We start from the raw sequence: 11,616 nt of genomic DNA, 5'->3' as shown, positions 1-11,616 counted from the left end.
CCTTTCAGGCTGAACAGTTTCTATAAAGCGTTCCGCACAAGGTCTGCAATACAGAGGGGCTGTGGAAGCTTTCTTGTTCCCACAAGGTTACAAGGGGTGGACTTTTTAGGTACTGAGACACCCTGGTACATTTCACTTAACGGAGGTATGTATTATTAAACTGTCTTTAGATGGTTCTAAATTTTAAAAAGTATGAAACTTTTTTAAAGAGCAAGTTTTCCTTAAAATAGAAGAAATAAAGATGGACTTCATATAACTTGCTAGTTTGTAGAAGGCAGGCTGTAGGTGATACTTAAGGGTTGAGAATGGCTTTGGACCTACTACTCGTTGAAAACGTCTCATTTTCCCTTACATTCCCCTCAGAAGTTAAAACCTCAGCCCATATGCTCATATTCTCCCTACTTGCCCCAGTTTCAGTCAACCAGGGGTTAGCAGGCCTATACTCCCAAGAGATGGTCATCACTAACAGGAATGGGAGAAGATCCAATGAGATGTGAATACTTTTAAAACAAGCATCACAACAATATGTATAAGAAAGTACTGGCTAAGAAGCAATCAAAACTGACTTTAAGGTTTTTTCTTCCACTGGTTAACCATTCTTTAAGAAAACTGGTGTCTGATCAACCCCCCCCCAATTTACTGACAACATACGTATTTGAAATCAAAAGGCTAATTTTGGAGGATTTGAGCCGGGTTTTTTTTTTGGGGGGGTGGGTTGGGGAAAAGGGTTGAAGGAAATCCTGACATTTCTTCATAATGGTGCAAAAGATGATCCACTGACTTGAGTTTTGTTTGCAGACTGTTTTCAAACAAGTTTCCAAAAGAAAAGTAGACCAAAATGAAACAAATTTTATTTAAATACAAGTCCTCTGTTTCAGAACTTTTATGGTGAAAAACTTCAGATGATAAAAAAGTTGCAAGTTGTTGAAATTAGACAAAATGTATGGTTTGGAATTTCCGCTCCTCCACTGATTCCATTTCAAACCCTATTTTTAACTCTAATCCTTAAACTTTTTAGGAAATCAATCATTACCTTAATTTTGTGAAGCCATTTATATTCTTCTTCATTAATATAAATAAGTAAAAATACTAGTTTCTTCTCTATTATTTTCTTTTGGCCTCAAATGTTAATATCATTTGGTAGCCACTGCTTTAAATTATATCAATACGATATGTAGTTTAGACGTAAATTAATTTAGACTTGGATTAACAATAGCTCCTGTGTGCCTTCTATTTCACACAAAACCAGCATATGAAACTGCAGTTACCCCCCAAAACAAATTAGGGTTAATTACACATTTTACAAAGAGATTCACCACGTTTCTCACAAATAAAAAGTTCTGTGGTCTCACAATTAGTCAGTGTACCAAATTTTGATAGTATCAAGTCTTCAGAAGCATTACCTATAAAGTGGGCTATTAGCTGCAGTTTTTCATTGGTAGTTCTAAATTCTTGCCTCTCCAGAACTACATGGTTTTTTTAATCAATAACCACTAATCTAACACAAAGAAATAGCTTTTCCCCTCATCTAATCGTCTAATGCCCAACACATAGTTATGCCTGTATGTACGTTCCTGGTTGAGTAAAAAAAAAAAAAAAAGGCAGTATCTGAAGGTAATTAAAGCTTTAGAGAAGAAACTATTTTACTACTGAATTTCAAATCACACACACAAAATAGGTGAGAAATTCTTTTATCATATTTAGAATCAAAATATCCCTTAAAATATTTACATTTTACAGTAAAAAGATAGCAAAACACAAGATCATGTACAAGCTTAAGTATTCAAGTTCCTGAAGAGCCGAAAAGGAAAAGGAAAACAATGGCTACCACAAAGCTGTCGTACACATGGTAACAAATGCCTTCAATGAGTGCAGATTAAAGCAGGAAATGGACTCCTCGGGCTTCTGATTCTTGCTCAAAAACTGCTCAACAAACTGATTAATATAATCTGATTATGAAGTTGCTTGCCTTTTTGTTGTTTCTCTACAGTTCCTTTAAAAACAGTGCAATTTAAAACAAACTTACAGAGCACACATTACTTTCAAATTAGTCATATAAAGAACATTCACTAGAGGCAGTAAATATATTCCATAGTTAACCATATTTACCAATTAAGGAATAAAACTAAAATTTCTAAGCCTTTATTGCATATTAATAAAACAAATCTTTGAATATACAGCAATGTAAAACTTTTAAAAATATTAAATTCCTCTAACTAGGACAGTTGGTATAAAGAAGGGAGGACGAGCACTGGTACAGAGCACTCCGCACCAACACACGACTTTATTGTTCTGCAAACCACCAACATTAAAAACCTGAAAGATGGCACAATCCTAGCAGGCAATCATAAAGTTTTTAAGATACAACATTTAACATTAATTAAAATCTTGAAGCAGCCCGCAAACTTTACCTTTTGCTTTTAGCTCTGTCAGTGTGGTCCCTATCTTTGTGGTACCTATCTCTGTCCTTCTCGCCTTCTCTATGTTTACTTTTTTCTCGTTCTTTGTCCTTGTCATGGTCTTCACTTTTAGGTTTATCTGGTTTCTTGTCTACATTCCTACCATCTCTGCTTGCTTTTCCATCTGCTCCTCGATCACTGTGTGATAACCGTGCCCTCTCTTTATCTTTGTGCCCTTCCTCCCTGCTTTTTCTGTCTCTGTCCTTGTCTTGGGTTCTGTCTCTGCGTCTATGCCTTTCAGATTCTTGCTCCCATTCCTTTTCATGTCGCTCTCTTTTCATATGGTGTGAATCACTATAAAATCTCTGGCGATCCCCTTTACCCCTATTAAACGACCTATCCGGTTGCTGTTGGTCTTGCCTACCCCAAGGGTCACTATGGCGCCTTTCTGGTCTTCGAATGTCTTTAACCTGGTAAAAACTTTGTGGGCCTATATACCTTGATGTTTGTGAAAGGGGACCCATCATACGTTGAGGTTGGCCTGTCAGATGAACAACAGGTGGCCAGGGAACCATGGGATTTTGAGCAAAGCCAAAGCCGGGAGGGGGAAGTAATGGGGGTGGCAAATGTGGTGGAAATCCAAACATGCTTTGTGGGGGGAAATTAGGAGGCCCTGGAAATGGAAATCCAGGGGGGTTAGACTTGAGATGCTGAAGGTTGGGTTGCTGTGGCCTCATGGGTGAAAAGTTTGCACTTGTTCTGGGACTGGTGCTTCTGGAAGTGAAGTTGATGTTTTTTGAAGGAAATTCTGATTGACTTGTATTTCCAACTTCAAAATGAGATGTTGCTGCTGATCCTCTTCGAAACGGGTGCACAGTTTCAATATTTTGCATTAAAATATTCTCCTCTACGGGTTTTGCTTGTTCTGTTTGAGAAGTGTGTATGTCTTCTACTGAGGCTGAGTCTTGTGCAACCCCTGAATTATCACTCTGCTGAACACTTGAGTTTTTGTCTACAGAAGACAACTTCTCCTCTACATTGACTTGTTCTATTAAGTGTTCCTTGTGTGACGGACCAGATGGGGTTTGCTTTTCTCCATTCCCACAACTATCTCCATCTTTGCTTTCTGAAGCAGTTACCTGCTGACTTCGTCCTGCTGCTTGTCTAGGATCCCTTTTCAGGTTGATGAACTGTGGGGACTTTGCCGAATTAACAAGGTTTTCACTGCAATTCACATTACCATCAGTGTTTCCTTTCCCTACATTTGACCTGCATGGAGAACTAGTATTTGAAGTCTGATTATCTTGCAAATTATTCTCTTGATCTTGTAGCAGCTGTCTTTTTAATGTTCTCTCTTTACTTTCCACAGCTTCCTCTGGTTTTGACTGAATTGATAAATTTGTTAAGAATGCTTCTGTAGAAACATCTGGTGGTTTACCTCTGAGACTAAGATTTGTCAAAGGCCCAGGAGAAATGGAGGAAGGCCCCATTATTGAGGTTTCTTCTACGAGTACTGAATTATCTGTAGATTCTAAAAGATTATCTATTTTAACCTTCACCTCCTTAGTTTCACCATCAGTTGCTTCTACTTTCTCTACTTTCTCTGCTTTGTGGTTGGTTTGCTCATTTATGAATGGAATTTCGTTAAGAGTGTTTTGTTCTGTCACTGACTGAGCCTGTTCGTATACTTCACCAGTAGTGCCCAAAAGGCTCTGAAGTATATCGTCCACAGGAAGAGGTTTATTTGCTAATTCCAGAGTGGAAGGCTGATTTTCCCAGCCAATCAAGACCCCAGGAAGGAATCTTAAAGGTTTTGGTGGCTCCTGTTTGGTGACTTCCACCAATGGTTCCACTACTGCTGGAAGGTCTTCCTGAAGAGTTTGCTGAGGCTTCGCTCTCTGCTTGTGTAACACAGTTGTGAACGAATTAAAGAAGTCATTTTCTTCCTCTGGTGCTTCCTCTGCAGAAACTTCTATTTTACTTTTTTTATCAGGTGGCAATGCTGCCGGTACACTTTCAGAGGTCTCAGCAGTATGACTGGCACTGGCACTAGCACTGTGTTGCCGCTTCAGTTTTTGACGAATAATTAAGCCCAACAACAGATTAGGTCTATGCAGTTCAAGCCCTGTATAAAATAAAAAACATAAATTAAGTCACTTTCAATCCCTAAAAGAAAGGATAAATTGCCCTAGCCGGGTAGGACAGTTGGTTAGAGCATCAACCTGATATACCAAGGTTATGGGTTTGATCCCAGATAGGGGTATGTACAAGAATCGACTGATGATGCATAAGTAAGTGGAACAACAAATTGATGAATCTCTCTCTCCGTCTTTCTCTCAAAAATAAATTAAAAAATAAAAGTAAAACGTCAACTTTTGTATCTAGCATATTACAGCCTATTAAATGGTGTCTTTCCCTGTCAGCTCTAGAGGCCTGGATCCCAAGAAAAAGCAGACTCAGTTTTTTCACTCTGGTCCCACCTCCCATTTTGTTTTATTCACACTCTATTATTAAAATGTATACCTACCAGGTCCATCAAAAGGCACGAGAGGGTGTGGAATTTTATCTGTGGCACCCAAAGGAATAAGGTACATATCTTTAACCTGCTTCATGTTGTTAGCAGCTACTCCATAGCGCTTTCTGCTACTGAAGTATGCAAACAGCAAAGTATAAGAAATTTGATCTTCTTCAGTTACAGGTGTAAAGCGAACCACACAAATTTCCTATTCAAGAAAATAAATGGTTGTTCAAAATAATAACCTAAGCAATAACTTGGTTTTAAATACCATTTCTCAACCAGTAATAATCTATTAAATTTTATAATAATGGTTGCCAAATAACATGGTTTACCAACTTAAATGCAGGTAAGAATACTAAAAGAAACATCTCTTCAGAAAAGATCTTTGCTGATCCACTGATGGACTTATCTGAAGGTGTCCCATAAGAAATTAAGTCCTGAATTAATTATTATGTTCTAAAAGACACACTTCTCGGTGGCAGAGATTTTTAAACTCAAGTCTTTTGATATTGATACTATATTCTTATTTCGATTGTTACAACCTCCACAGATGACTGCCTGTGTTCTCAGCATACTACACATTAATAGCACCTACCACCACTACCACCCTACCACGTAAACATACCCACAAATCCACTGATAAACTAATCTGGGGCTGAATTTAGGAATAAAGGGGCTGGGTAAAAAGACCTCAAATACACATAGGACATATATTGTGGAAAATAATTTGGCTTACTTGGGACTAATTTGTTTGACTTTGGGTTCTTGGCTTTGTTTCAGAGAAAAAAAGAGAGTCCCAATTTGGTATTAATTTGGTAGTGTAAAAAAATGGATACTCTGCCCGGCCGGTGTGGCTCAGTGATTGAGCATCGACCCATGCACCAAGAGGTCGCCAGTTCGATTCCCGGTCAGGACAGGTTGTGGGCCTGATACCCAGTGAGGGTCATGCAGGAGGCAGCCAAATAGTGTTCTCTCTCATCGATGTTTCTATCTCTGTCCCTCTCCCTTCCTCTCTCTCTTATATCAATAAAGAAAAAAAATGAATGCTTTTTCATGAAGGTATACTGTCAAAATGGGTGGAGCTAGATCTGTTGCAAAGCTTAAACTGATGCAAGATCCTACAGAAAACATGTGAATGAGCTGAATCATGGTTCTACCTCTTATAAAAGGTCTGTCATCTAAACTGCCCTCTGTCAGAGGTATCAACTATTATAATGTTTCAGTCAGTTCAAGATGGAGGCATAATATGGTTGTTCAGCAATAATATATGGATAGATCAAGAGGGATTCCCAAAATATCTCAGAGTACTACTATCCAATACTTTCCCATGACTTTTGCTATCATGAAAAAGTGTCAGCAAAAAAAATGTAGTTAATTTTTTAGCGCTTCAAAGTTCACTGTATTCTAACACTATTAGTTTAAGTTCTAAAATCTACATTGAAAAAAATATTCCTTTTAGATTATCCATTTTAGATTACATCTAATCCTACTAGAGACTTCTAATCTTATTTTAAAAAAGAAAAATGCAGATTCAAAATTTATTCTTTAAATGTCTATAATATGCTAGGTACTATCATCCGTACAGGAAGAAATAATTTCTTCTAATGATTCATTTTTCCTGTTTAGTAGTAGTGTTCTATGAGTTAAACATATGGTAGAAAATAATCCAGCCAGTGTGGCTCAGTGGATTAAGCGTCCACTCCATGGACTGAGAGGTCCCAGTTGGATTCCCGGTCATGGCACATGCCCAGGTTTTGGGTTTGATAGCCAGCAGGGGGCATGTAGGAGGCAGCCAATAGATGTTTCTCTTTCACATCGATGATTCTCTCTCTCTCTCAAAAAACAATAAAAACATATATATTTTTTAAAATGATAGAAAATAGAAATGCCCGGCCAGTGTGGCTCAGTGGTTGAGTGTCAAGAGGTTGCCAGTTCAATTTCCTGTCAGGGCAAATGCCAAGGTTGTGAGCCAAATTCTCAGTGTGGGGCATGAAGGAGGTGGTCAATCGATGTTCTCACTCATTGATATTTCTATCCCTTTCTCCCTCTCCCTTCCTCTAAAATCAATACAGGAAAAAAAAGAAAATAGAAATAGTATTGTGATAGAAGCTACTAATTATCTCTCAGTATCTATTCCCCTCTTTTCCTATTACAAAAAGAAGCCCTTAACTTTTAGGTGGCACATGGCCATCCAATACATTACATTTCCAGAGATTACACTTTCCATCCTTCTTAGCAGCTATATAAGGCTATGTGATTAAACCCTACCAAAGGAAGGTAGAGGAAGTGAAATGACACTTGCAATTTCTAGGTCTTGCTTTTAAAATAACTGGACATGCATTCTTTATTTTTTGCCACTTGGTGCTATTAAGTCAGCTCTGACAATGCTCGACCGATAAGAATAATACACTTAAAACCAGCAAATTATCAGGACAGAGGAGCTAGTCCCTAAATGATTTGTAGAACCAGAACTGCCGAACAACCCTGAATGAATTACCTCCCTAACTTAATAAAAAAAATAAATAAACTTTCATATTTATTGAACCATTATATTTTAGGGCTTTTTTGTTGGAGCAGCTTAGCCTATACCCTAACTAAAACAAATGTCTATAATCAAAGCAAGGCAGGATGAATCTCAATATTTACTCTAAAACATTTCTTCCAAAACACTGAAGAAGTTACTGAGAAAGCACACCAGGAGGAGAAAAAAAAACGTGAAAGGAATGATGGGCTGTTTTGAGCCTTAGCAAATGGTGTTAGTTTAGTTTTGTCAGGCATATTACTTAGATTTAGAAATTGTATTGGTTCCCTCCCCAGGGGATCTTGTAAAAGAATGCTTAGTGGCTTACTTTGCAAATATTCTCTCAAACTGGTATAATGAAAAAAGTTTTCCTTACCTTGGTTCCTGAGGCTTTAATTTTTTCCACATAATCCCAAACCGTCTGAGGTGATATCCTGCCACCTACTTGAATACTATCTGGTAGATCCTGTGGTAAAAAAAAGGAAGGTGATCAATGTATACAGAATATATTTATTGTAATATTCATAGTTCATACAAATTTAGCTCTGTGACTAATTTGAAATGGTAATATAAAATAAGTACATAAGAATGCAGAGAGACAGCAATTAAGCTTTATCTCAAATTCCAAATGAATTAGGTGAATGCCCAAAATATAGTTAAGAAACAATCTGAGGTCACGTTCATTTTCAGAAGGAAAGAGAAATAGTGGCAAGCATACCACAAGTATAATCCAGACAAAATGCAGATTTCAGAATATTAGGGGAGATTGTTCACGCCCCCACTCTGGTGGTAGTGGGCAGGGGGTATGACTTAATCACTAACAGCTGACTTCAGAAGTTGAATATGATTATAGGTTATATTTCTACACAGAAAAGAATATCACTGTAATAATATAAGGTTCATTTTTTCAAAAGGCACAATTTAAAAAAAAAACAATGATTACATATAAAATCAATTAAGAACTGCAATTAAAAATATTTAAAACTTTAATTACAATACTTCTATTTTCTCCATGAAGACTCAAAAATCATAAAAAGTATAATTAATTTACATTAAATGCAATTAAGTTTATTTAAATTATTAATTACTTTAAATATTTCATTTGGGGTTGTGGTCCCAATCAAACTAAAAATATGCAGAAAGCAGAAATGGGGTTCTGGAAAGCAATCACAAAGAAACTTGCTCAGAAAGAAATTATTACCATTTTGTTTAAAATCTGTCTAAAGGGTTCCATAGTTCAGGACTTAAGTTTCCATTTAAAACAGTGACCTTCACCATGGATGATTAAAGACGAAGTTTCTAAATAGATTTGTTCAAAAATAAGAGTATCATGGGTTCATTTAATCTTTCTCTTATAAATGTCTTACATATATTTCTGAAATAGTTTGTCAAGCAATATTTACAAATAACAATTAGATTATTAATCAAAAACACAACTGCTAAACAAACTGATTAATATCAGATAAGCAACATTACACTGAGTTAAACTAACTTCAGCCTAATAAAAAGAAAAGTGAAATTTATGGTAGTCTTAAAAAGAACAAGCATAGCCCTGGTAAGGTGGGCTTAGTTAGTTGGAGTGTCGTCCCATACACTGAAAGGTTGAGGGTTCTATTCCTGGTACATACAGGAGGCAACCAATGGATGTTTCTCTTTCTCTCTCTAAAGTCAAAAAAAGCATATCCTTGGGCGAAGAGATAAAAAAAAGAACAAGCATATATATGATTTAGACTTCATACTGAAAAAAACATATTTTTTTACTTTTGTCTTTATGGTCAGTGGACTGAGAATGGAAATGGTTAATGTTAGATGTGACCATGATTAATAGAAAAATATACAATACTGCCCTGGCCGGTTTGGCTCAGCGGTTAGAGCGTCGGCCTGCGGTCCTGAGAGACCCGGGTTCGGTTCCTGCTAAGGGCATGTACCTCGGTTGCAGTTTGTCCCCGGCCCTGGTCGGTTGTGCGGGTGGCAGCCACTCGATGTGTTCCTTTCACATCGATGTTTCTCTCTCTCTCTCTCTCTCTCTGTTCCTCTCTCTCCCTCCCACTCTACTTGAACAAAAAAATGGAAAAATGTCCTCGGGTGAGGATAAAAAAAAATATACAGTATATATATATACAGTACAGAGTACTAATATATTTTCCTTCTGCATACACACTGAAAAATACAAGCTTCAGTGTTCAAAAAATGTCATACTTTCTCATTTATCATAATAGTATATATAACAATATAGCTGTTTATTTTCCATAAACATTGCAGGCATAATAGTTCCTTCCTCTTCCCTAAGATATAAAACCAGCCAAGGATACCACTACAGCAATGATGGTCATTGGTCTCATGGGAGCATCAACTAGCTGTAGAGTTTCAACTTCAGTTGATATCTCATTCACAGAAATAGGTAAGAACTGTAGTCATGAAGTTGAGAAAACTGGGACCTCTCAGTCCACGGAACAACATTCAATCCACTAAGCCACACTGGCCAGGCCATTACTTAACATTTTTGTAATTTTTATTATGTTATTTCTTTGCCTACTGCTTCAGAAACACGTCAAGAAAAGCATAAAAGGGCAGAAAAGTTCAATTACCTCTGTCAAGTACTCAGGGGAACCAGACACTGGGTAGGCTTTGGTAACAAATTTTGCCACAGAAGGCATGTTAATAAAACCTTTCCAGATGAAATTCAATCGAGCCAGGAATGTAGATTCAACTTCAACAGTTCCAGGCATCTCTGGACTAAAAAATGACATTAAAAAGTTTTTAGCCTAAAAATATATTCATGAATAAATGCATTTTTTTACACAGTCCTTAATTATTTCTATTTTAGCACATCAAGAAGGCCAAAATATGTAAAGGCTATTAATTAGAGTTTATATTTTCACCTTATAAAATTATAGTCATATTTACATAGTCACATTTGACAACATCATCCTTCTTGGTTGGCTTAGGTAGACTAATGTCCAGAGGAGCACAAACAATTTTTCTTTAATGACCTTTCTCCTGCCTTTTGGGAAGAACATAATTAAAGGGAGTTTTTATAGTTAAATCCCCACATATTCAAATCCCTAATTTAACTTTTCCAGTCTTGTTCTTTTAACTTAATTAGTTTAAAGCACAGGGAGGTACAATTACTTTCTCAAAAGAAAGGTTCCTTGAAAATATGTCACTTTTCTGTTTTTGTGTAAGTTGGCAAATATTTATGATGATTATTATAGAAATTTCGAAAGAGATAATTACCGTGGAGCAGGAGAGAATGTTGTTGACTTTGGAGACTCTTGTTTCTCTTCCTCGAAGAATTCAGAAGCCAAAATGTTTGAGGTTGAAGACAATGCATCTGCTATACTTTCTGCTTCATTGTCTGAATGTTTACGAGATACTCCAACAACAACTTTCACCTTTTTTGGAGAGAGATCATCTACAGGTGGTGCCATTCGACCTACAGCCAGAAGACACCAAAACAAGCTATATTTGTAAACTGAAACTTCTGTAATTTCACTCACTTTCACTCCTAAACTTATTCAGTTTCTCTGACTGAACAATTGCATAACCATACATTTTTTCCTGGAGTACTTTTTAACCCTAAACTGTTCTCATACTGACTTATATTATATCCCTCTTATTGATGTGAAAAATTAAGATGTTAAGCAGCTCAGACAAGTTGAAATGGAACTAACTAGAACCTACAATAGGTTTCTTGATCCCTTAGCAAATTCTTAAAACTAAACTACACCGAATTCCAACAGTCTTGAGAAGTAACTTGAACTGAATAAAACAAATCCATATCCTACTTCGTATTACATATTAAGAGCAGTTAATGACACATATGCTTAGTACAGTGTTATTTCATTACTAAACATGAAAAGTATTAGTCAAGTTTAGAAAATGACACTGATTTTATGCTATTGCATCAAAAAAGGAAATCAATCACTAAAACATTCTGAAAACAAGTCAAGTCTAGTAGCATTAACCACTGTTTATGCTACTAACAGTGCAAAAAATTTTTGTTGTTACATGTTTTTATTGATTTTTTTTTTTTTAGAGAGAAGGGAGAGAGAAACATCAATGTAACAGATATATCAACTGGCTGCCTCCTGCACATCCCCTTCTGTGGATCAACCCCACAACCCCGGCATGTGCCCAAACGGGGAATCAAACCAGGACCTCTCAGTCCATGGGAT

The 11,616-nt window shown here is 36.7% G+C and overlaps 1 protein-coding gene across 38 annotated transcripts in view; it reads right to left on the bottom strand.

Moving 5' to 3' along the window:
- Window positions 1-1,675: 1,675 nt before the first annotated feature.
- PHF3 (PHD finger protein 3) overlaps window positions 1,676-11,616 on the bottom strand; it is a 77,182-nt gene continuing 67,241 nt past the window's right edge. For all 38 annotated transcript variants that reach the window (XM_036249122.1, XM_036249119.1, XM_036249088.1 and 35 more), the window contains 5 exons: window positions 10,676-10,874; window positions 10,027-10,174; window positions 7,815-7,904; window positions 4,927-5,122; window positions 1,676-4,524 (listed from right to left, as the gene is read on the bottom strand). In XM_036249122.1, the coding sequence (XP_036105015.1) occupies window positions 2,408-4,524; window positions 4,927-5,122; window positions 7,815-7,904; window positions 10,027-10,174; window positions 10,676-10,874 (2,750 nt within the window). In that variant the 3' untranslated portion in view covers window positions 1,676-2,407. The remainder of the gene's footprint in view (window positions 4,525-4,926; window positions 5,123-7,814; window positions 7,905-10,026; window positions 10,175-10,675; window positions 10,875-11,616) is intronic.

This window comes from Molossus molossus, unplaced genomic scaffold (genome assembly GCF_014108415.1).
Source record: "Molossus molossus isolate mMolMol1 unplaced genomic scaffold, mMolMol1.p scaffold_m16_p_8, whole genome shotgun sequence".
NCBI lineage: Eukaryota > Metazoa > Chordata > Mammalia > Chiroptera > Molossidae > Molossus > Molossus molossus.
This window is presented reverse-complemented; position numbering and strand designations above follow the sequence as displayed.